Raw genomic sequence first — 25,798 nt, 5'->3', positions numbered from 1 at the left:
TGGATGCCTGCAGAGAAGTCTTCATCCAAGCATTTTCTTTAGGCTGCCTTTTCAGTCTGCAAGGAGAAGTTGGCACTTCCACGGCATAATTCATCTCATCTGTCTTATGAGACTTACTCTAGAAATGCTTGTTTCTCTGTGCAGACAAAGAAGTGCACATAGGCTACCTCTGATATGTTAGGGGAAAGGATTAGTATTACACAAGTCCATAAAAAGAGGTCCCATCTAGCCTTGGAATAAAAGAGCCAGGCAGAGAGGAGATGACCCCTTTATGCTGTGTTCTGTGAGGAGCAATGGAAGCGTAACTCAGCAGTAACAAGTGAATCACTGGATAGAAACAATGGCATCCAGAAGTATTTCAGCCAATCAAGGGGAACTCCTAAATCAGAAAGGAGCAGATCTGTTGGTCTGGTTTTGCCTGCAGTATCCACCTTAAGCCATCAGAGTGGCAGTCAAGACCCGAAAAAGCAACTTGAGAGTTTTGCGCAACACTCCCCTTTCTCCTTAACCCTTTCAATGATGGGTTGATCAGTCTTTGCTTGCTTTGCGTAGACCAGTCATTGTGCTGTGGATAAACAGTACTTGTTGGGTGTGATTCGTGGGATCCTGACGATATAGGATGGGTTTTCCTGCAGTAGCAGATGGCATTGCCTCTGTTGTCCATGCATGCTGTAGCTTGTCCCTGTTCTCAGGCTCTCTGTTCCCTCTTTCCCTGCAGAAGAGCCGCTATGAGACATACATCAACCTGCTGTGCATGAAGATAAAAGTTGGGACAGATGACCTGGAGAGAATTGAAAGCAGTTTCTTCAAGGTGGAAGCTGATGACATTGCTTTGCGGAAGACCCATTCAAGCCCTTCCTTGAGCCAAGGGCACATGTCCATCAGCTGTAAGCCGGAAAAGGACATTTTAGACCAGAACACTTAACAACGAACGCACGCATAGGCGGGATGAAACGGCGATACTTTGCGCTCCTGGACTAGATCAATGAGCACAATTATATCTAGGAAATTACATGAGCAAAACCGTAGACATGTATGACACGGTGATTGCTCTAGTGAAAGAAATCAAAGAAGCTTTAGTTGACTCTCTTTGGCAGCGCTCTGGCATTTCAGCATCATAGACACACAATCTTGTCTCCATCCCCAACAGCACCAGTGGCTTTGCTTTTCCTCCTACTGCAGCCTGCACAACAAAGGGATATGCTGGTTCTCCAAGGGCCAGGTTGCTCTTTTCTCCACCAGCCCTCTCCTCCTCCTTTACCCCCGAAGGTCCCAAAGGTTCATGTCCACAGTTGCTGGAAGTGCAGGGAACTCAGCCAATATGACAGTCTGTGGCACCACGAGTGCTCCCAGAGAAGGGTACAGAGTGGCAGGGAGCTTATCCCTCCCCCGAAAGGAGCACCATTCAGCACATCACAATAGGACGGATGTCATGAGCTAGTCACCAACCAAGAGAGAGGTGTCTTCAGCACAGCATGTGGGAATGTCATCTGCCCACAGCAGGAGAGGCCTGAAGTGCCTCCTGTCACCTTATCCTTTTTATATGTATATATATATACATATGAATATATATAAATAAATATATATATAAGGAAACTTTAATGTGGCTTTTTAACCTCAGTGTGCAAGTGAAGGCAAGCTGCCTGGGGAAGACACTGGGAACCATGGAGGGTCTGATCAGCCCACCAGGATGTTTTAAAAAAATGCAGTAGCCTATGTATCTTTTTTTTTTTCTTTTCTTTTCTCCTTTTTTTACTCACATAGAAATCCCACCTGGCTTTGCTGTGAAACATCGCTCTCCTGTCCCTGCTTGTTCAGACAAACTGGCCAAGTGGCTGCTTATTCAGCATCCATGGCATCCACCACTTTGGGTTTGAGGCACAATTGGAGCTGTGCTTCAGATGCAGATGAACCTTTATGTGCAGGAGCGATTCCACCTGCCATCAATGTTGTACTTCCTCCATTTTGCGATGTACATGCTATACTCATTCAAGTGCGGAATTGTGTTTCTGTTCCTTTCTGCTGTCTGTGGTCCAATAATTTACTGTTGTGCTAGAAGTGATTCCTCTGCCCTTCAAAGCCACGACTGTCCTCCCACACTTTATTTATTTCACTGTTTGGTTTGGTCCTTTATCTCAGATTGCTTTTCTTTCCCCTAGGTGCATTCACAGTAATCAAATTACAGTTTTGAAGGATCATGTAGCTGCTAATTACGGTCATTTATTGTTTATATTGTGCAGCATATTTTTAAACAAACAAATAAGATATGTTTGGACCTTCAACGTTCGAAAGCCTATGGACTACTCTTTTCCGTGATGGCTCATGATGCTAAAAACCTCTGCCCAACTTTGTCATTTCTTCTTTTATCTCTGTTTGTTTGTACAGTTTGATAGTTTATTTGAAGTAATGCACTAAGAATCATGTAAAAAAGAATAACAATAAAGCTGAATCTGTTGGTAAAGAGAACTGGTCTGAAGAACAGTTCCACCATGTGCTGGATCGGTCCCAGAATTCACAGCACTAGATGGCCAGGCTGACACAGGTCTCTGCTAGCACCTGCCGCATGAAAGCCAGGCTCCCATGGACAGGCAGCACCAGAACATCTCAATGCCTTTCCACAAGTGGTATACCAGCCCACCCATCCTTCTGGGTGCTGAAAGCACTGGCCTGCCCATGCTTTGGATGGATGGCTCACCTCTGGAGCAGGTGTGGACAGATGGGCTGCTTTGGGAACACATTCAGGTAACCCTCCCATCTGTCTCGTGCATCACAGTTCTGTCTGTCCACATGCAACGTAGGGGTTTATGGGAAGAGAAAGACACCAAGATCTGCGTTGGTGGTCGGAGATGTTCTGGGAACTGTTCCCAGAGAAGCCCGTGGCTTCACTGAGTGTCATGATGGTTTTTCCAAGGCATCTTGCATTTGTGTCAGGCACTGTACAAGCATCCCTTCCACTGAATTCCTCCAAGGTGCTGCTATTCACATGAAGCGTCTGGTGCCCAGACTCCTGCAGTGAAAGCCTGGGGGAAAGCCAGGCCTGACTCTTGTTCTCCAAAATCCCAGATAATATTTTGTACCTCAGTCTGTCCTTTCTGACCATCCTCTCCAGCAGACAATGACATGTCCAGTGTGTTTGAGGAAGCCACCAAGAGCAGCTCAGTCCCCCGTCTTGAAGGTGCCATTCTGCTATTCTTGGTTAAGAGCAAGTTGCAGGGAAAAGGAGAATCTTGCAAAGTCTCCTCTGGGCACCAGCAAAGTGCCTCAGAGCCATGAGACTCTCCGCCCAATGCAGGTGGAAAGGGTGACAGCTGGCATTAAACAGCCCTTGACAAGACAGCTAAGAAGGCTGAACTTCCACTTACTGACAACCAGCAGTTTGCCCTGATGCTCAAGTACTGATTCAGGTGCACATGCATGTGCAGATGTAGTAAGCATCTTACCTACAAGAGGAGACTGAGAATACCCAAAAATGCTTTGTTTGACCAACCCGCAGCCTCAGCCTGTGACCAGGAAGAAAATGCTTTTTTTTTTTTCCCCCCTCTTTCCCTCCCTGGAGGTGAAGGACTTGGCCACATACCACCAAGAGACAAGAGCAGCATCTCGGAGGAATTAAGCAGCCACATCATTTTCTCCGCTTGGAGGTACCCAAATGCACTTCCTGGCACAGGCCTAGCGTGTTCCCTCCAGCAGGCAGCACGGCTGCTCCAGATCTTAGACAGCATCCCCTGATGGTGCTGGTTCAGCCTGACCTTCCTGCCAGGCCCCTTCTCCTGGACACAACCTGACACCAAATTCCTTTTGGAAGGACTTTTTTAGGGGGGAAGATTTGCAATCCTAAAGCCAGGAACTGATGCTCCTCTCCTGTTTGTGTCACCCCGTATGCCGTATGTGTCAGTGGAGCAATTCCCTTCCCTCTGGGAAGGGTGGCAAAGGCATCATACATGTGGAGCAGAGCTGGCAGGAGGCTTTGGTGGCTCCCCCGACCTGTGAAAACTGCTGTAAAATATTTACAGCCAAACCCTAGGGATACACATGACTGGAAATGAGGGGTCTAAAAATAAAACAGCCAGGGAAAAAGGAGAGAGATACAGGCTTCCTTCAGAGACAGCTGGAGAGAAAATTGAACTACCTCCAAATATAGAACACAATTATGGAATCAAAGGGCATACTGAAGAAGAAATCACCACAAGAACTCATGAGGCTGCCATGGCTCAGAGCTCATGGTGTCTCAGCAGATGCAGAGTCAGAGATCCCTACAAACAACGGAGCAGGAAAACACCCCCTGCACGGGGCAGCACTTGGCAAACCTGCAGCTCCTTTCTGAGGCACCCAGAGGTGATGTCTAGCGTGGATCAGCTGCACTGAGCATACCCTGAAGTTCGGCCACACTGTCACTCTACACCCCAGCCCAGAGCATGGCAGCAGGAGGCCCAAGAGCAGGAGCCTTCTTTTAATGCAGGCACTGCTATACCAGCCCTGGGTGGACTGCTGCGTGAACAGAGCTCACCAGCTAACAGATGCTGAGGAGAGCCAGGCAGGGAGATGGGGTTGCCTTGGGAACTCAAAGGCCTCCTATCTCTCTCTTCTTCTCTGGCTTGTTTCCCCAGGGATCCTCACCCTAAGTGACCTCCCACACATGTCCCTTCCAGGGGGTCAGGTGCTCTCTGCCCATTCCTGTCCATCTCATCATGCTCCAGGAGATGCTGGAGGAGATAAATTGGACGACCAAAGGCAACGGGGAGTTGCAGCCTGTCCCAAGAGTAATGGGAGGGTGGAGAGATGCACAGTAGTGCTGCCTTCGTCCAGTAAGACCAAATGTCACTCAAATCAGGACTTGATTCACCTCCTTTATCCCCAGTCCTAGACATTTAAGACCTCCTTTGAACATTGCTGTTGGGTCACATGGGCCCCGTGGCAGGAGGGCAGCATCCTTTAGCCTTTAAACTTTTGGGAAATCAGTGTTGAGATGCCTTTATTCAAGGTGCAGTGCTGAGCCCTCTGGTCTGGCTGGAGTACCCACAGCACGTGCAATGGATGCTAGGGGTGGCCTGTGACCCATCCAAGTCAGCTTCAAGGCAATGGAGAGAGTTGGAGCAGAAGAAGCCCAAGCTGTGTGTGTGCTTAGCCTGGCCTTCAGCATGGGCATCCTTATGAGGACTGGGGACTTCTCTCATGGCTCTGTGCATTCCTATGGGGTTGACTCAGACCAGTGTGTAGCAGATCCCTCTCCAACTAGATGAGTTCAGATGGGACTTTTGGGCACCTGTTCATCTCACTGAGCAGCAACAAGGGAGTAGAGTCCAAACTGGACTGAGGCACGGGTGCAAGCTCAGGAAGTGTGCTTACTGTGAATACACCATATTCTCAGTGATTCCCCTACATGGGGGCCAGTCAGACACAAGACTTGACATGGAAGAGCTGAAGAAGGGACCAGTTTTGTGGGTAGGTATATGTTGCATGGCGGCATAGCACTTGCAGAATTGGACCCAACACATCTCCACTCTATTGCAAGAGTCACTGAACTCAGTGTCAGCCAGTGAAGCACATGCCATACATTTTGGCCTTCCTTGGCACAACAGAAAGTTTCCACAGGTGGGGTGAAGGGGTATCTCCCGGTCTGCAGGTGGAGACGTGTGGGTAGCATCCACTCACCTCAGTGAGCCTCTACTCCTGAGCCCTGCAGTGAAGGTCGAATGTCCATGCCAGGTAGAAAAACACCCACTGGTGAGTCTCTATGGGCATAAAGTTGTTTACAGAACCAGAGCATTGTTCATATGAGCAGAGGCTGAGAGAGCTGGGACTCTTCAGCCTGAAGAAGAGAAGGCTCAGGGGGACTTTATCCATGTGCATAAATACCTGATGGGAGGCAATGAAGAAGAGGGAGCTGGACTGTTCTCAGTAGTGTCCAGTGACAGGACAAGAAGCAATGGGCACAAATCAAAAAATAGGAAATTCAGTCTGAACACAAGAAGACATTTTTTTACTTTGAAGATGACCAAGCACTGCAGAAGTTTCCACCATCTCTGGAGATATTCGAAACCTGATGGGGCACAGTCCTGGGCAACTGACTCTGGGTGAGCTGGTTGAGCAGGTGAGTTGGACCAGATGACCTCCAGCAGTCTCTTCCAACCTCAACCAGCCTGTGATTCTGTGTATGGTACTAGTCACAGTTCCCCATTTGCCCTCCATATTACCTGAGATTAATGCAGCCCACAGCTTCTTATTTCTTATTTTATTTATAATATAAAAAATGTTCAAGTGTTAAACAGTCGAGAGTTCTGACATTCAGACAATCCAGAGCAAACTTTGACAATCATCTTATGACAAATTAGCAGAGTTTTCTATCTGACCCCATCATGGGTGAGGAATAGAGGGTTTAGTTACTTTATTGCTAAAAGTTAAATGAAATACACTGTCAATTGTTGTATTATCTTCTCAGTCACAGCTTCACCATGCATCCAATCTACAGTATCTGAAATGCAAAGGACATGCAGAAGTAAAAATATAAAAAGAAAAAAGTCAGGCTACAATGTAAACAGGTTTGCTGCAGAGAACTGAGGAGAGAGGGGCACTTCCACAGGGGATGCTCTGCTGCCTGGACACGCAGGACTGTCTCTTTGCGCCAGAGCGCCAATGGCCAGAGCTTCTTTGAGTTCAGAAACATGACGTCCATTATCGAACGCAAGACATGACGGTAACAACTGTCTTTACAATATACGGCACGGAGGCACAGAAGAATCTGCTCGCTGGGCTGCCCCATGTAGGACACTTCCCAGCCAATGCAGGGGCAACAAGCGGGGCCAAAAGGGCTCAGGCTCCTGCCAAACCCCAAGGCAGCACAGCTGGCAGCTACCTGGCACAGTGTCCAGAGTAAGCCATAGCCATGCTACACCACAGGGCCGCCCTCTGAGTGTCCTCCCAGCACTGCCTGAACCGCAGCCGAGCACAGCACGCAGGACGCCACAGCCCTGGCAGCCCTACAGCACCACAGCACATGACGCCCTGGCCAATGCCGCACCGTGGCTACACTGCTCGGTCACTGGGACACCGTGGCCAGCACGGCACCAGTATGGCAATGCAGTCACAGGGCACCACAGCTGAATGGAGACTGCCCTGTTGGGACCACCGCACAGTGCCGTCTGCCTGCCAAGGCTGGTTTCGGTGAACTGGATTCAACTGTAGGTAACGGGATATTATTTCACCACGTTCATATGGGTGTCTGCCTTGTTTGACTACAAACCTGTGCCAACCCAACTTCAGAGCCACAGGGGAAATGGCCGTATGTTGAAAGCTATATTGTAAGGGCTGCTGCTGCTGTACGATTTCATTTTCTCTTCCTACCTGTGTGCAGAAGAAACATTATTTCTGCATTTCAGTACGGTGCTGTTGGGTTTCTTCTTCTCCTGATTTAAGCAAAAATACAAGTATTTTACACGGCAAGACAGATCCCCATTAGACATGACAATCGAAATGCTCCCACTCATGTCCTTGATGTGTGTCTAAACAATACCTTAAAGAATAAGATCATTAATAGCAGGGTAGGGGGCAAAGTGGCAAGGCTGTTTTCTTGTGACGGAAGAGCACCCTTATGACAGGTTGTCTCCCAAACGAAAATCTATGATCTTAAAAATGCTACTGAAACAGAATCCTCGGCATGAATCCCAGCACTAGCATACAGCAAAAGGCACCACGATAGTTTTGTTTTCTATGTTTAAGTAGTCAAAAATTGGCCCGCTTTTTTTTAACTTTATTGTTTGTTTTCGTTTCTTCTTTTTTTTTTTCCCCCACTTTTTTCTCGGAAGCTGTAAATCAAGACATTACATATAAATAGAGATTCCCTATAAAAAAGTCATTGCTGTTAGCTATTATAAGACAACTTTGCTAAAATGAAAATAAAAGATTTTATTTGTTATATTTTTCCCCCTCTTTTATATAAAATAAAAATATTTATTTTTGTTTTGTTTTGTCTTGTCACCCTCCTTGGCCTCCTCCATGCGGGTTATGTCTGCAGACGTGCGAGTCTGGGAGGCACCTAGAGAGGATCCGGGTCCGGTTTGGGCGTCGTGTGCGCCAGGCTGCTGCGCCCGCTCTCCCCGTGAGCACTGTGTCTGCTGCAGGAGTAGTGAGTCCGGCTGTCGCCCAGCCGGTGGAGCGGGGGCGACTCTGTCTGCGCCGCCTCACTGTTCTGAGTGCTTAGGAAGGGCGTGCTCTCGGCCACCAGCTCCTCGTCAGACTCGCTGTAAGAGGCGCTGCTGAAGGAGAAGGAGTCCCGGACGGCTCTGGCTCTGTGAGGGACATGCCCATTCAGTTTGGATTTTTTCCACCGCCTGTTGCTACTGGCTGTTTTCTTTGGCTGCTCTAGCGCTGTGACATACTCCTGTGTCGTCTCGTACTCGTCGTCCTCTGTGATGCGGAAGGGGCTGGACGGCAGGCTGCCCATGCTGTCGTTTAGGTAGGTCTTCCTTTGGTAGTAGCTGTCGTACCTCTGCGTGTCCTGGAAGGGGAGCTGGTACCGCCGCAGGAGGGGCTGCTGTTCCTCCACGCGGAAGCTGATGGGGGCCGCCGGTGGCAGGGAGACAGCGTGAGCTGAGTTGGGAGAGGTGATCTCGAAGGTGGGCACCTGCGTGGCCATCGAGTAGTGGAAGTCGACAGGTGACAGGCGTGCTGGTGTGGTCAGGGCTGACACGTACCTGAAAGAAGCAACACCTCCGTTTGGACACCAAACAACCCCAAAAACCTTCAGCTATGCCCGTACTCTGCTGAACACCTGGTGCGGGGACACAGGAGGCCTCCAGTGCAGCTGGTTCTGGAGCTTGGCATCTCCCAGGAAACAAGGCAGAGGGACCTTGCACCGCTGTGCTGAGGTAAGGTGAGCTGCTGAGCACCATGCACTGTGTATCCCAGGACTGCCTCTCCCAAGGGACTCTGTGTGCAATTCCCACCCTGCATCACTGCAAACCTTACAGCATGCCCCAGCAGGCTGAGTCAAGACTCTTGTTTGCCTGCCGACTGCTTTCTGTTCCCTCTGGAGCTGGCGGGCTTGCCTCTGAGGAAGGTCCTGGAAACGCCCTCTCCCTGCTCAGGCCTCAGATGTGGAAAGCCCGGGCATTGCTTACTCTGACTTCTCAAAAATCTTATGTCTCAAAAAGGCATCTACCATTTTCATCTACTGTAGTGACAATATTAGTATGGCAACTCAGGTCTGGTCTACCCTCTCTCCAAACAGCCCTTGCTTCGACATCACCTTCTTCTAAGGAGGAGATTTCATCCAATGGCCACCCAGGGTCGCCCATAGCTAACCACAAAGGGCTGGAGATGTGCTTCTGCGCTATGAGGAACCAGACCCCGCAAGAGGATGACTGTTTCTGCCTCTGACCGGTAGATTGTGTCTCAGCTCTTCATTTGTGTTCCCTGGAAGGCTGGGTCATGCAGATCCCTGTCCCAAGGCTGTTCCCACACACAGCACCCCTGCTCACCAGGCCATGCAGGGCTATGCTGAGGACACATGTCTTTTCCCCAGATACCTGAGGGCCAGACACTGCTTGAGCTGCCAGCCCACCAAGCTGCCCAGGGTGTGTTCTTCACCAGTTGCTGACTGCAGCCAGGTATTTTCCATTCCTCTTATCCCTGTGCTCCAAAACTGTGTTGCCACCAGGTGAGCAGAGTGCAGTGCTTGCTGCTGCCCCTACCAGAGTAGCCTCATGGGGCAGTGGCTTCTTCTGGTAGGACCAGAGTTGGAATTTCTCCAGTGTTACCACAGGACTGCTGCTCTAAGCTGGGCAGAGGCAAACATTTTTGCATTCAGCACAGAGAGCACAGCTCGCCTCTGCTGTGCTGGGGCAGCACTGAGTAGTGGGGTCTGACCTCTCGCTGTGTGGTGAGTCCCGCAGAGAATCCACCGAGTCACGATATTGCATCATGGGCCTCTGCGAGTCCTCAATGCAGAAGGCTGCCCCACGGCGAGCCCGTGCCTCCACACACGCAGGGCTGTTGCATTTACTGGTTCCCACCGAGGACAGCATAATCCCAGACTGGGAATCTGAAGTCAGGCTCTCCGTTCGCTCCAAGCTCCAGGTGTGGCTTTCATGTCTGTGGACCAAACCCCAGATGGACAGTGAGCAAGGAATCCTCACCATGGTCTTCTCCAAAGAGCTGCATGCAGACACAGCTCACATGCTGCTCTGCACTGCCCCTTTCTCTCTCTCACTAGGATCCATGGCCAGGGATGCCCAGCTTCCCAACCCTGCCTTTGATTTGGTTTTCTTTGCTACTTCTTGGAGACATGATTAGACAGTAAAGAAAGGCAAACCAGTGCATACTGGGTATTTATCACACAACCTCCTGATGGCCAGGCACAGGACAGGACAGTCTCTGGAGAGATGCCAGAGTAATTTTGCTTTGTGTTTGCAAAGAATTCTGAATATGGAGCAACACACTGGCTGTGCCAAGGTAAGACCACAAAGGGTCTTCAAATGTGTCACCTGCATTGCCAAGTGACAGCCCCTTCAGAAATGCTACCCTTCAGAAAGGAGCCAGAAAAAAACCCCACTCAAAAATACCTTGTCATTAGCAGAAAAAAGCATATCAAAAGTAGATGCAGATTTTGGCAGCAAAACACTTTCAAGGTGCTACACAAAAACTATGATATGTTGGCTAGACCTTGCTGAGATCTTGGAGGTCCACCTGCCCTAGTCTTGATGCAAAGAAGACACAGCACAAGAACTCACCAGGACACATGGGGCTATGTGCACACTGGGGGCCCACTCGCACCGCAGCCACCAGGCTGACCCCTCTCCATAGCCGAAAACATGACCCATTAGAGCAACAGCTCTGAACTCCCAAACTGCACCAGATGGAGCTGTGTCGGCAGAGGATTTTGGGTGGGAGTTCGCAGAGGAGAGCGGGCCTCATTAAGACTTCCCAAGAACTTGTTAATTATTGATGGCTCCAGGCACATTCTCCGCTGCAATCACCACACATTTAGAACTTCAAACAGCATCCTCATTAGAGGCACCGATCAAGTAAAATGGAGCCTTATTATGCCACTAGTTTGCCTCTGGCATGACTTCAAGAAACACCTGCTTGCTGCACTTGACTCAGGAAGATTAGGTACCAAGTAGCCAGAACCAGAGGCTATGCAAGGTAGGTGCTTCCCAACAGCTCTCACTGTTAATGCTGTCCTCCAGACACACCTCTGTGCCTTCAGAAGGTGCCCAGAGGTGGCCCTGTGGTCCCAGAACTTTGAAGTGAGCACAGAAGGCCAGCAAGGTGCAGCCTTGCAGGCATAGGAGCCTCTGTGCACCTGCCTCAAGCTTGCACAAACCTAGCCAGGGTTGGGCTGCAGCATACGAATTAAAAAAAAAACTGGAAAACACACCATCTAGTTCACCAGGGGTAGGATTTCCCCAGACAAAGGCAGTCATTTCCAGCTCAGCAAGTCATTCTTGGCTCCCCCTCTATTTGTTGGAGGTCTAGCCAGAGGCCTCTAAGGACGAATTCACCTGAAAACCTATGTTCAATATCCAAAGTTGATATGACACACTGTACTCTGACAATACTTGCTCATCCCTGATGAATGACTGAACCCTGAAGAAACCTGCCAGGAGCCATCTTTGAACTTTAGCTGAAAGGATTCATTGCTTCCTGGTGACGAATGGAGACAAACACCTTGGGATAATGAAGTAAATAAACCAGGACAGCTTTTGCTTTATAAAGTCAATGCAACATCAACTGTACATCATTGACAGGCTGTAGATGTGGCCCCCCTGCACCTCACAGTCACTTTTCAAAGGCAAGTGCTCTCCTAGGGAAACACTATCCTTTACTGGAAGAAGCACAAGAGCTATGTAAAAGGAAGAATCTGAACATTCAAACACAAAACAGCACACCACTTTCTCTGGAGCCTTTGAAGGACTTTCCTGGACATCATAAAAATACAGAAACTCCATTTGCAATTTAAATGCTCTCAAAAAGTGTGAGACCTTCAGCTTCTGAGCCATGCTGCTCTTCCCCCCATGGCTATTTTGAGATGTAAAAAAACATATGCCTCATCCTGTGTGGCAAGAATTATTGGTACTTTCCTGCTAGCCCCAGCTTTTCCGAGAGCTTCAGAAAGACTTCCAGGGAAAGAGGCACCACCCCCTCAGAGGCTGAGATTCTAACACAACTTTCTTCGCTGTGATTAATTGCACAGGAGTGGTTTTTCTGGTGAAAAACAGTGACTCCCAAGTCAGACCCTAACCTTGATAGACTGGCCAAAACATTTCGTAATATTTTGTGTACTTTGCCTTCCACAAGGCAAATGCATTCTAAATAAATTAAGCATGAAACGAATAACTTTTATGTGCTTATTGAATTATTGCAGGTGTCCAGCAAATGTGATAGCAAACACAACTTGCAAAACCTTACCTAGATGCATTCTCTCATTTGTGACTGCGCCAAGCATGAAAGCACAACTTCATTTCCTCCTAGTTCCCATCTATGTCAGTGCAGCAGGTTCCTGCCGGCACCTCACTGCAGGTCAAGGATCACACCTTTCCACACCTCTCACTAACTAGCTGTGCCAGCAAAGACCTGCAGTGTCGACATGGCCTGTATGCCAATGTAGCACCAAACATCAAGTAAAAACAGAAAGGGAGATGAAAGGAAAACCTTTTACTGGCTTTGAATCTCATAGCATCCTAAAGCAAACAGCAGGAGAAAGTTCAGGGGAAAATCGTATACATCACCTCTGGCTGGATGTTGGAGTGGCTGTGGAGCAGTGATGAGACGGTGAGCAGGAGTGACTTCCTGAAAAAGTTGTCTCTGTTTCCCTTCGGATCACATGCTCAGTAGCAGAAACATTCTTAGAAATATACTGTAAAATATGAAGAATCAGCCACTAGCTTGCCAACACTGTCACAGACAAATATGGCTGACTTGATTATTTCTGCTGAAATCAGATGAGGGCTGAGTGAACCCGGCAGCTCTGCACCCCATGGAAAGAGGCAAAGAGGCTGCATGCTCTTCTCTGCCCCTGTGCTTTGAAGACTCAAAATGGGCCGTGGCACAGGGGCTGTGGAAGGGTATGAAGAGCCAAGAGATTCCCCAGAGGGCAGTGGTACCACATGTAGCTACTGAGCAGAAAACCATCTCTGCTCACAGGTTGTCTTACACAGAACTGTACGAGCAAAAAGGCAACCACACAAGATCTGCCACAGATATGAGTCCTACAGAAACACCAAGTGTAATCCAAATATTTATGCTGAGATATTCCTTCATCTAACAAGAAGCACTGTTTTCACAGGGACACTAAGCTCTCTGGGGTACACAGCACTTTGAGGCCAGAGGGCTGTGGTTCTTAGAAATTCCCTCTCTTCCCTCATGGCTGGAATTCAACCTAGCTAAATTTTAACATTTAAAGGGTGACCCAGCAGAGCTTGTAACTGATTTGTTGTACTCATTTCCATCAGCACTTCTTTTCGTTTGGCTCTGCCTTCCCCCTCCCTTCTTCTGACCTCTTTCAATGCCTTGGTCCAGCAAGGCAAAACACATCGACAGTCCTAAGGAGTTCACAGACTTTGACGGGCATCTCATGTGACTGAAGTCACGAGAGCAGCTGAACCACCCTTCTGGATCTGGTCCTAAATACTTAGATTGTTTTCATTGGTGTGACACTGGCACCCCACCAGGGCTTCCCACCTTGCCCAGGATTCAACTCTTGGTATGTGCAGGTGGGCTAATGTGGTGCTGACCAGGTCACCACGACATGCTTCAGCATGACATGGTCACTGTGGCAGCTCTGGCCACTGCTGCACTGATCACATTTGTCATGCCACAAAGTGGGGCTTGATGGGATAGTTTAATAAACAGGAAATGTCAGGAACATCCCTCTTAAAGTAAAACTAGATCACACTTGATTCATCAAAACAACCTCATCCAAAGTGTCCTAATCTCATCCTGTGCTTCAAAGTAAAGTCACATTTCCCTTCAGATGTTGTTTTTGGAAATGTTTCTATGCAGAATATATTTTTTTTTTGTTCAAGTTTGTTAGTGTTTTACTCCTCACGCACATGCACAGGTGTATAAGTGTACACATCCATGTCAAATCCCTGGTGGAAAATAGGCACTCAGTAACATGCAGGGAATGGATGACAAGAGGTCTTACATCAGCCATTTGGATTTCCTCAGGATCCAAACGTGGGTGGCTTGGCCCATTTGCAAGGCTCCTATTTTGATGGGCAGGGCACATGTTCTGCCGTAAATGATTATGCATTTGTTTTCTTTGTTTCCTTTAAAACAGAAAAAAAAAAATCTATTAGGAAGACTTATCTCATGGGGCTTTCTGCCCCCAGAGACACTTAAGGGATGCAGATGATAAAAAAGGCAAGTCTTGGACACACTTGATATTTCAGTGGTGTTTGTGGAAAGCTGCAAACAGGAAGAAACAAGTCATTCAAGGCTTCCCACCTCCTGCTGCTTTTTCAAAAAAAGGTGAACATTTCTCATCATGGGTCGTTTGGGAAGCTGGGTCCAGGGTCCCCTTTTGCAAGACAACGCCCTGCACAATGCTTTGGAGCCAGGGGCACCATGGTACTGGGAGCAGAGGAGAAAAGTGGGGATAAGGAAAAGGGGAAGCAGGTCCTGGTTTGGCCTTGGTAGCAAGGTAGTTGACCTGTCCTGCACTAAGCTTAAAGTGGCAAAGCCTACCCATGCCCCTGGCAGGGCATCAACTCCACAAGACCCCCGTGCATGCGAAGTACGAAAACGTTGCTGTCCAGGCAGGGAAGGCTGGCCATAAAAGAGGCCTCCAAGCTTCTTGTTCCATCAAGACTGCTCTGAAAGTCCCTGAAATGTACATAGCTCATGCACAAGGGCCCCCTGTGCTTCCGCTGTCAGGAAATGAGTTTGGGGGGCAGCTTTTCCCAGCATCACCTGGCTAGGTGAAACAATCCTGATTCAGGGGATAAGCAAACGGTCCAAGGAAAACATCCTGCTCATGCACAGGCTGGTAGACAGCTTTACTGGCCTCCTTCATGAGATGTTCCTGGGAATACCACAGCACAGCATCTCCTTAAAATAGTTTTTGCGTGAAGAGCATGAAAGCGTAAAGTGTGAACACTACCATTCAGTAACATCTGGCCAGTTATTGTCTTTAACCACCTGTACTCACTTGGTTTTACAGTAAGCTACCACACAGACGATGCCCACCACAAGTAAGGCAACACAGATTCCCGTGATGGTTAAGACTCTCTTCTGGTAGAGCTCTTCTGCTTCTGCAAATGGAGAGAAAGAAACCAGTTATTTACAAATGGGCTCCAGCACCAGGGACGTGTCTGGCTGCACAGGAACCAGCACTGCGTGGTAAGACCTTCTAACAATCCACTGTCCTTCTCTAATAGCTGCCCCAAACCTGAGACCACCTGGCCCAACCTTACTCACCCCTCAAGAGACCTTCACTTCTTTTGTCTCTCTGCACCTTTGCCCTCTCTTGCTCAGTAGTTCACCCCTTCTATGCTCAGATAAGCTTCTTGCTTCCTCTTCTTTTCCCGTAGCATAACTTTGTGACTAATATGTCAAAAAGCCCCATGACTCTCCTCTCCCTTCCAGTAGATCCCCCCTTCTCAGTAACTTAGTAGCATACCAAGGAAGTCCCCGAGCATCCCCCACTCACCACGTACAGACATGCCTTGTGATGCTTTCATCACAGGCTCTCTGCTCTGATGGACTCAGAATGCCTTTTCCTTGCAGCGGCTGCATGCCCTGGAGCTCAGTGGTGTGCTAGAAACCACTGAGCAACAGGCCCCAAAGCATGTAGGTGCTGAAAGGGACATTCTAAAACAGTCAAAAAGCAGAATGAGGATGGAAAAGTGACAGCGCGTTCGACAAAGAAAAAGGAGTGCGGTAATTAAAATACAGTAACCAATTACACTTCTGGATTTTTAATGAAACCGTAGGAAGCAATTAATCCCATTGCACCAGATAACTCAGATGCAAACACAAAAGTCAAGCAGCATGATGCTGCTTCTCTCAAATATCACCATTTGTCATGGACCACCTTTCAAACCAGGAAAGTCAGCCACTTGCATCAAAGCCCAGACCATGCTGGAAGTGAGGTAATTCATTCACATTAATCATCGCCCCAAGGAAATGCTAGCATATCACTTGCAGTGTAATTGAACTACACCTAGGCAACAATCGCACGACAAGGACAACTCTTTCTCTGTGGCTACACCAGAGCAGATGCTCTTCTCGGCAACATCCAGAAATCTCCACTGAGCTCAGCAGAGGCAATTTGGTTCTCCAGCTGGATGACTGAGAGAAGTATTCAGTGCACAGCTGCCATGAGCATTTTAGTTCAGCATCTATGAACAACGTCCTCGTTCCCCCATACTATGTGTTAATGTTAAAGTTCTCGGGGTTTGTGCCTCCTTTAATATTGGTTGAAATATTTTTTCTTATAGATTAGGCAATAAAACTCATGCCATGGTTGCTGTGCTCGGCACCGTTCACCATGCCACACTAAATGCCTTGAGCAGACTATGTGATAACCCCACTGTTAGTAAACAATGAAATACAAAACCAGAAAAGAAACAGGTCTGGTCCCAGAAACTTCTGGGACTAGCAAAAAAAGCAAAGGGAAAGCAATGAAACATTCCAGACAACTAAATATTTAGACCAATTTCAACTTGCCATTTTAGGAAGGAAAAAGCATTTTTGGAAGAAAAAAAAGTGCCAGGAAAAACATCTCTCTCTAACTCTCAAAATGGTAGTGAAGAAAGATTTGTTAAACAAGGACTGAGAATGACAGCCCTGGCATAAAGATGCAAAGCATAATCAGCAGAGCTTCCGTCATGCCTGTGTTGCAAATTCCATTTGTTTTGTTTGTGCACTGGCCTTTGGCTTCATGGGTGCTCAGGATGCCAGTGGAGTTGCCAGGAAGGCAATGTCTCAGCATTCACTAGAGAGGTGGGCAGCTGAGACTCTCCCAGACTCTGTGTCCATGTGGTGTGGACCAGGAATGACAGGTCATGAGTCTCACTTGGGCTGAAAGTTACTGCACTGCAGCAGCTTCACCAGCTGGCTACACGTCCTCAGAGCCAGAGCTTGTACAGCCTGGGACCCACTCATAGAGGAGGGTCTGGGTGCTGGCTGACCTTATGTTTCGCTACAAAGAGCCAGGTGGAGCTGGCATGGGGAAAGAACTCACTCTGGGCTAAAACACCTCCTTCAGCGAAGTGTTTCCCTTGCATGGATGCCCTATTCCAGGCATCAGCAACCACGGCAGACAAGTTTTCTTGCTCTTGCACACCTCTGTGGCCTGGATTCCAGCTGTACAGCTCTTTCCTTCATACAGGGGTTTCAGAGATTTTATCAGAATCAGGAAAAACTTCTAGGATCATGTCCTGGTTACAGATGGCACCAGGCAAGAATTTTTCTACTACCCAGTAAAAACTACGTTTACCAAAAAACAGAGGCTGGGCAGGAGGTGAGTTTTCACCATGGAACCATCCATCAAGCCAATTTTTTCAAAGCTTCTTCACGAACTACTTTTTTTTGCTACAATGACTTTTTTCCAAGCATAAATCATTTCCTTTGAATCCTAGAGGAGGGAGAAAGGGCAAAGTCATCAAAACTATGGCTTTTTTTTTTACCTATTGCCTACATGACAAAATTTTTCACCCAAGGCTCAAATCACAGCCTTTGTTCTGGTGATCATGTTACTGTGGGATCCTGACTCTGGCAAGTCTGACTGTCCTGAACCTTCCCCTGAATTGCATGCGGAATGTTTCAGCTCCTCAGAAATGCAGATGTAGCCTCTCTGTCTCGAGCTTACAGCTCTGCTATGTGAAGCAATGAAGTGTGAGGCTGTGCATCATTGCACCGAAACTAAAAATTAAATGGCCTGCTGATAGTAATTTAGCTTGGCTCCTAACATCTCATTAAAGTTGATGTTCAATAACACAGTGTCTTCATGTTGCACAAAACCATCTGAACAGTGACAGAAAGAAAATGAGAGAATGCACACTACAACTTTGTGTTTGAGAAGGTCCTGGAGCAAGACTTGTCCATTTGTGTCTCTATGCTCTACAAACACCATGTCTTCATCAGCAGCATCATCACTCTACCGCAGCAAACACTATGAACAAACCATGTGGTGCCACATAATGCTGACAGAATCACAGTCCAGCCATGGGTGTCACAGCAACGCATGAAAGTGAAAGACAAATGACAGAGAAGAGACGACTGCAGACGGCGAACTGGATGTGTGCGGTTCTGTGATGACATTGAGAATGGATGAGGAAAAGGACAAAAGGTCAACAAAAAAGGGATGTCAAAAATCCTCAATTTTAAAGTTTCTTTAAGTGTATTAGCATTAGCAGCACTGCTTTCTCTGAAACACCTGACCACAAAACGCACACATTTTTCACAGCAAGGAAGAACTGCTGGGGTATACACATCAAACCCAGAGGATCAGGCATGTAAAAGCCAGAGCTCCAGCTTCAGCTAGTGCATGTTCCTCCTCCTCAGGGACCTGAGAAGACAATTTAGGATCCAGAAGTTAAAGACTGGTGTCCCCATACCTCTAGCAAATGGAACTGAAGTGTCTTCATGTGAAGATCTGCTCTGACTGACATTGCTAGGTCAATGTTTTTAAGTGATAAAGATTAGTCTCTCTGCCCTCATCTGACCAAGCCCTCCCTGCAGCTGGCCTGTACACTAAAGGGAAACCTAGCCTCAAGGGTTTGATTTCTCAGGTGTTTACTCAAGAGATGATTGATATATTTCTAAAAACAGACTGAGGAGAATTGAAGAAAAATAATATGATTATGAGTAACTGGGCAGCAACAGATAATTGCCCAAAGGGGATATTTTTAAAAGCATTTGTTATGTTAATGTTTTTCCAAACTTCATCTTGCCGCTCTCCACCCTCATGGGACACTACTGATTGCCCTGGGCACACTGTTTCATGTCACCCTTCTTGGAACAATTTCCTCTCCGTCAAGAACCGAAATAAGCCACTAATCTTTGGGAGGAGGAACGGCAAAGCTCGTCCTGACCCTTTGTAGGATCCAGTGGAGGTTAGTGCATCTAGGATGGCAATTTCTATAGAAGGCTTGTTCTTCCTAAAACTTCCTTCCCATTCCTGGAATGTCTGCCCATTCCCAAGTGGTGCCTGCTGGCAACCTTTTGGATGGACACAAATTCCAGCTTTTCATTTAAATACACAAAAGCATGTTGAATGAGGAGACATATGGCAATTGTAACATCCCAGTCACGCCACACACACCAGGCTGCTGCTTGAAACAAAGAAAAAAGTGCTGCTAAAAATACACGTGCATTTTTATAGGTTTACACTTAGATTTTGTGTTTTGTTTCATTTTGGTTTTGTTTTGTTTTGTTTTTTTGGGGTTTTTTTCAGTCCAAACATCTATCTTCGTGCCAGGGAAGAGAACACAACAGCTGATTTTTTAATCATCCCATTAAAGCCATAAATATAATGTGGGAAGCTCTTAATGGCTTCTGATTAATAAATGAATGGTTGTTCCATACCCTTTAATTCAAATCCAAGATGCTCTGCCAATGCAGAAAGAAGACAAGGAAGAGAAAGAGAAAAAGAAAAACAGGTCTGTCAGAGATCTCTAATATACAGACACACACAATGTGCAGTTACAGCAGGTTAGCTTTTCTGTAGGCTCAGCAGCAGTTACACAGAAGATAGTGTATGCTTCAGAGCATTTCAAATTCCCAACAGAGCTTATATCTTATGTAAAGAAAGACCCAAACAAATTGCAGTGGAAGTTAATTATGAATTCTTTTCGTTAATCATGAATTCTTTTGAGATGAGACATGTTTGTTAGTACCTGATATGGAATTCACGGTTTAGGCAGGGAAAAAAAAAAGAAAAGAAAAAAAAAGGTACACTTGTTCTGAAACAGCTCCTGACAGGTCAAAACACATAGCAACTGCATGAACCTGGTAAAAACCATTCATTCATTTTCTACAGACAAAATATGCGCTGCATGGTTTCACACGTCCCTCTCTGCCTGCGGGCCTGTGCACCAAATTAGACCACTGGGCAGACAGATGTGCGGGCACTTGCATGGGGCCCTGAGGCCTGCCAGCATGATTCTGCTGCCTGCGACCTTAGGTCCGGTCTTGGATGCACAGCGTCATGTGGCAGTGTTGCCTGTAAATCACCTGAAGGTGTGTCAAATGTGGGAGCACTGTTCTGGGTGATACCGATCTGCAGCTGAATCACTGATGCTGCAAGTGATTAGTTGCCTGGGCAAGGCAATGAATCCTTTGCAGATCCAAAAGTGCAAAGTGCACTGAAAGTTTCCCTCTACTCTGTGATCTTCCAAATTTCACTTCTGCTGTGGTTCTGCATTGTTTCAGAAAGGACAAACATGCTGAAAAAAGCACAAATCAGAGCATCTGCTTTCAGATTCATATTCGTTACAAGTAAGATTGCAGTTCATCTTGCAGAGATAGTTCTAAGCAAAGTGGTTTACCTAATGCATCAACAATGCTGTTATCCAAAACAGATACGCTGATTTTTAGTAAATTTCCTGGTATAGGTCTCACCTAAAGATGATTTTTCTTACATAAACATTAAAGTTCTCCACACTCATCATTGTATACAAAAGTGAGCTCTGCTGTTCCCAGTCACCATATACACAAGATTATTTGCAGCTTGGAGATGTCCAGATTTATTTACTATATTTTCCATAGTAATTGATATTTGCTGCACAGAAATATTGGCTTTCTTTTGCAGTTCTAATCAAAATTTAGGCGGGCAGAAATTAGCACTAATTGTTATGGAACATGTTAACACGTTTTCTAAAGCAGGTTCTTCTTTTCAAATCAATACTGATGTTTGGAGGAATTTTTGGGAGTCAGGAGTTGGGTGGGGTTGGGTTTTTTTAGAATTTATATTATTTAAAGACCACAAAACCTGGCTGCTCTCTGCTTCGCATCTCACATTTGTACAAAAGAAACGGCAAAACCTACCATGTGTTTCACAGTCATTTTGTACAAGTTGCAGTCACGTGGACACAATGTGGTGGGCAGCAGAGAACTGGACAGAATACATTCATGCTAAATATCTTGGTTATCACATCTAGCCTTGACCTTTTCCTAAGGCATGCTACCATTACGCACACTGTTTCACCTGACACTGTGACAAATGTATGTAGAGATACATTAAATTTCATCTGTATGCCTATGCTATTGATCCATTTGATAGTTGCATACTGTCTGTACTGGCACATTTCCTCCCTGTTCCAGGATTTACTGCAACATCTACAGCTACAAATGGATGCAATTCAAAACATTTTCATGTTTTTTTGCAAACTCAGAAATGCCTGTGCAAGCAGAGGTGGTGGGCAGCACCTGAGGAACTTTAGCCTTCCCACAGTCTCTCTCACATCAGAACTGCAGTTTCTTTTGTCTCCTCAGCTCCATGGAGCAGATACAGCCAGCTGGCTCATTGGATCTTAGCTACACGTTCCCTGAGCAGGAGGAAAACCATGGAACCATGAAGCAGCTGGAATGTATGTGCCTGCCTGTGCCTACAAATCCTTGCAGACAGAAGAAGTCTTACCCCAGCTTATGCTCCTGCATCTGATGTCCATGGCAACACTTCTCTGTCATCATTTCAGGCTACAGACATTGCTTCTGTGTCACCCATAACTGAACACATCAAATGGGAAGCCACTCCCTTCTCCTGCTCAGGAGTTCCTCTCAGTCTGGGCAGGTATTGCCTTCTGTGCTGGGACAGTGAAGGAGGAGACACTTCAAGAGTAGGCTGGGATTTGGAGCATTTGTCTCTTGTCTAAAGAAGAGACTGTTCAAAATTATTCAATGTGTTATAAAACAGAGGCTAACAAGATGACCCCAGCCCCAGGAAAAACATTGTTTCAAAATGTAATCATTCTGGATTCATCAGAGGGGGGGTGTATTATTTTCACAAACATGGCTTACCACATAGTGCGTGTCTATTTTATATCAACAATATAGCGCTTGGTAGAAAACATGCTTGAGAAATCAAAATTTCTTCTACAGAAAACAATTTATTTTGGTCTGGAGCAAAAGATATTTCTGACTGTGGACATGTTTGAAAGAAGTCTCCTTTGCTTTTTTAAGAGATTCATGAGGAAAAGTAATACATCTTTAAAAGCTTTCAGTTATGTTTGCTGCTAGGTGGAGAAGATGCTTAGCCTGAGGTGTAGCACCTGCACTGTATCCTGCAACAGTTCAGTCAACCTGCGTTTTACTCACTCTCCCAGCTAGACTGACAGTCTGGCACACTTGGCTGCTGAGGATGCCTAGAAACGTTTGGGCAACAGTCCCCTCTGTGGCCATTAACGATGCAGAGAGAAGCATGAGGTCTAGGTAAATCCCCCAGCTCCTCCAGGCGGTGACTCACTCCACTCTGATAGAGGTGGTTGCAATGGGGAGGTGTATTGTATCCCAGACTTGTGGCAGGGGGAGCCTTTGGGATAGCTAATATTAAATGGATGAAGCTCATCTGTAGAGATAAATTGATACATGCCAGGAGTGCTGACAGAATGCAGCAGTACTTTCCAGCTCCCACTGAACAAGCTCCATTGGAAGCAGTATTTCCAGAAGCTACCATGCAAAAAAAATTACAGTGAGACAGCACTGAGATGGTAGCTCTAGGCCGAGGAAATGCACGTATTATTTTTCTCACATCATCAACCTTCAGTCTGAGCTCCACACATGCTCCCTGGTCATGGCAAAGAGCTAGGGCTGAACACCCTGAACAGCTGTAAGACTCCCCTAACCATCTGAAGTGGGGATGTGTTTTGGAAAATCTCCTTCCAAATGTGCCTGCTAACCCTTTCTGAAAATGCTGGACGTAAGAAAGAACCCATTCTTTCTCATGCAATCATCAGTGTTAAAGAAACAGTATCTATTGGCGTCTTTAATGCATTACTTTGCAGTATTTACATTATTTCTTGTACCTAAAAGCTAAGCTAGGCTCTTCTGTGTTGATCCCAAGGGAGACTGGACTGGCAGTTTGTAAATGTTCAAATACCTGTCCACTTATGTATGACAGAAGGCTGTCCAACAGAGAAAGGCAGCAAGCATAGGAGAGTGGAGGAAGAGAAAAAGGGAAACAATATGAAAGAGATGACAAAAATATTTCATTTTCAAGCTCTTCATTTCAGTTGCAGCACATGTGTGTGGGCTTCAGGTTGGATCCCATCATCCAGATTGGTACCACTCGGCTATTCAAAGCAGGGCTTGCTGAAGAGTCAAGTGGTGCATGGACCTTACACCCAAGTCCCCCAAAGAGACATTCAGTTGAAGTGGACTGAAAGAAAGAATTCAGTTGGATTTAGGTGCTTCCAGTATGGTGGGTACTCTGTGGACCCACTGTCACAAATTTCTTGGTGAATTTTTTTTCATCATCGGACAGAAGAAAAAGTCCTACACTTACTTGAGCCTCAGTGACTTTGTGACTACGTTTTTCTCTGTAATGTATTTTACCTGTTTTAAAACATAAATAGACAAAAACATGTAATCTAAAGTATCCTTATAGGAGTAACACCTCAAGACAAGATGGATTTCAGTGAACTGTAGATTTGTAGGATGATTAAGAAGGATAAAAGCCTTCGCAAATAGTTGTGAAAATTGGACCTGCGCTCACATGGGCTCCAGGTTGCCCAAGAATGTCATAAAGATGTTTAGCTACCGTGTCCATTATTCCCCCCAAACACACTTGTTTCCCCCAGAGGGCTATATGGTTCACAAGACATGCTCCAAAGCATGAAACAAAGTGGAGAATTAACTTCTGAGGACCAGCATGACAGACTACTGATAATAAATTGTACTGACAAGAGTAATACTTGCAGCACCCTGGTGTAGGCTTCCCTTAGGGGGTATGGGGAGCAATGCAAGACAGTTCCATGATGCTGTGCTCGTGTTAAGAGCTGGGCAATACATCAGTTATCCAACTGCAGAAACTCTGCAAACTTTCCATAAACTGCACAGCCATTTAGCTCGTCCAGTACTGTATCAATAAAAATAGCTTAGGAGGCCTCTAGAGTCCAGATAAATAACAATAGAGTATTAACACACTGCTGTGGATTAGCATGCAATTAACTTTAGGAGATCCAAAGAGTAACCTCTACTGCTGTTGAAGGGAGAGGAATAACACTGTTATGCTAAACCACAAATGTCCTGTAATTATGCAACCACATCACAGCATAGTCATCACCCTGTAATTAAGTGATCAGCAGTTATCATGTCATTGAAAGGAAGCTGCAGAATATTTATTGAATTTAAAATGCTGCTATATGTTGTTTTAGGGTTCAGATGAGTAAGAGATGGAGGAGGGAACAGAAAGGAAGTTAAAAAAAGAAGTATTCTTCTGCTTATCATTTTCTTATTGCAACCAACAGGTAGGAAAGTACTGCTGAATAAGTGAAGTGAAGAGAACAGTGAAGCTGAAGTTCAGATCTAGACCTTCCCAGAAGAGCTTGAAGAGGTACATTTATCCCTCTGCTCATGGGGATACTTCACTTCAGTGTAAGGAGCAAGCATCCAAAACCCACCTGTCAGAAGGGCCACTTTTACATGTCAGGGTGATGACCAACACTCCTCCCGATGCAGCATGGTGTCTTCAGAGTGAATGTGACCATCCCTCAGAAAAATAAGCAGCCTCTCACCTGATAAACCTACACTCCTCTGCTTCCACCATGATATAGTCAGCAGCATTGGATCCAGTTTGTGTGCCACTTGGGAATACACGATTCTGTTTCCAGATCAGAGAGCCTGATACAGACAATGCAAGTAGAAACAGTTTATGCTTTTCTGGGCAGAAAGACTCTATAAAAGCTATTTCTTTGGAAAGAATGACTGATGGGAAGACACAGACATCTGATCTACAGGAAATGTGTTGTGATAGAGCAGGAATCATGTTGCTGAGATCATGACACAGATCACACCCAGTGATGGTGTGGTAGATGCTCAAGAACAGATGGTGGTTCTTATCTTGGAAATCACCATGCTCGTCATCTGTTGTTGGAAGGAATCTGTAATGCCAAAGCAAGGGAAATGTCCTGCCACACTGCAAATCAATCAGGAGCCAGGCCCATCACACTAAACTTTTGATGGCTACAGTTAGGGAGTCCTGGGAGACGTATCAAGCTGGGAACTCAGGATATGTGTTCATATGAGCATCCACTGCAAGCAGAATTGACCTGATAGTCTGCGACTGCAAGACTGATCTCTCAGCTCAAGCTCTTCTCTTCCATGTTTCCAGATGACTACGCTGAGTACCATGCAGCAAGAGTAGCTGTCTTTCTCCCAGTGGAGAAATTCTGCTCTCCCAATGGGTAGCAGAAAATGCTCCTCTGTGCTTCCAAAGTACATCAGTAAGAAAACTCCAACTATGAATTAAAGTTCAATTTGTAAAGAAATAAAAAATGAAATATGGGATAAAAATAGAGAATATGCTAGTTTACACAGTATATGAGTGTCAGCTCTATTCCAGGATGTTTACAGACAGGCTACAGACTTCAATTTTAATTAGGTCACAAAGTAGAAAATGAAAATGTTTCACTAGACAATAAGATGAACGGTATGACATTTGTCCTCTAGATCACTGACAATTATTTTTGGAGATGAAAAGCAAAGTTAAGACAAAATTTCAGATTGCACAGACGAGATAAGCATAAATATAAAGCTTCATCCCAAATTTCTAAATTGTTCCATAAATCACAAGTGGAAAGAATCCAAATGTGCAGACTCAGGCAAGGTATAAATGTTCCCACTCACGATGTTT

General features: G+C 46.2%; 2 protein-coding genes across 14 annotated transcripts in view; one reads left to right on the top strand and one right to left on the bottom strand.

Moving 5' to 3' along the window:
* PSD2 (pleckstrin and Sec7 domain containing 2) overlaps positions 1–2,466 on the top strand; it is a 98,271-nt gene extending 95,805 nt beyond the window's left edge. For all 11 annotated transcript variants that reach the window (XM_075442153.1, XM_075442149.1, XM_075442155.1 and 8 more), the window contains one exon: positions 719–2,466. In XM_075442153.1, the coding sequence (XP_075298268.1) occupies positions 719–925 (207 nt within the window). In that variant the 3' untranslated portion in view covers positions 926–2,466. The remainder of the gene's footprint in view (positions 1–718) is intronic.
* Positions 2,467–6,217: 3,751 nt separating this feature from the next.
* Positions 6,218–25,798, bottom strand: part of NRG2 (neuregulin 2) — a 174,863-nt gene continuing 155,282 nt past the window's right edge. For 2 of the 3 annotated variants that reach the window (XM_075442267.1, XM_075442268.1), the window contains 6 exons: positions 19,534–19,557; positions 15,152–15,254; positions 14,147–14,270; positions 12,729–12,856; positions 9,865–10,089; positions 6,218–8,690 (listed from right to left, as the gene is read on the bottom strand). In XM_075442267.1, coding sequence (XP_075298382.1) covers positions 8,033–8,690; positions 9,865–10,089; positions 12,729–12,856; positions 14,147–14,270; positions 15,152–15,254; positions 19,534–19,557 — 1,262 coding nt within the window. In that variant the 3' untranslated portion in view covers positions 6,218–8,032. The remainder of the gene's footprint in view (positions 8,691–9,864; positions 10,090–12,728; positions 12,857–14,146; positions 14,271–15,151; positions 15,255–19,533; positions 19,558–25,798) is intronic. The other variant, XM_075442269.1, reaches the window with a different exon arrangement.

This window comes from Opisthocomus hoazin, chromosome 23, assembly GCF_030867145.1.
Source record: "Opisthocomus hoazin isolate bOpiHoa1 chromosome 23, bOpiHoa1.hap1, whole genome shotgun sequence".
In the NCBI taxonomy this organism is placed as follows: domain Eukaryota; kingdom Metazoa; phylum Chordata; class Aves; order Opisthocomiformes; family Opisthocomidae; genus Opisthocomus; species Opisthocomus hoazin.
The sequence above is the reverse complement of the archived record's forward strand: the minus strand, read 5'-3'. Positions and strand labels throughout refer to the sequence as shown.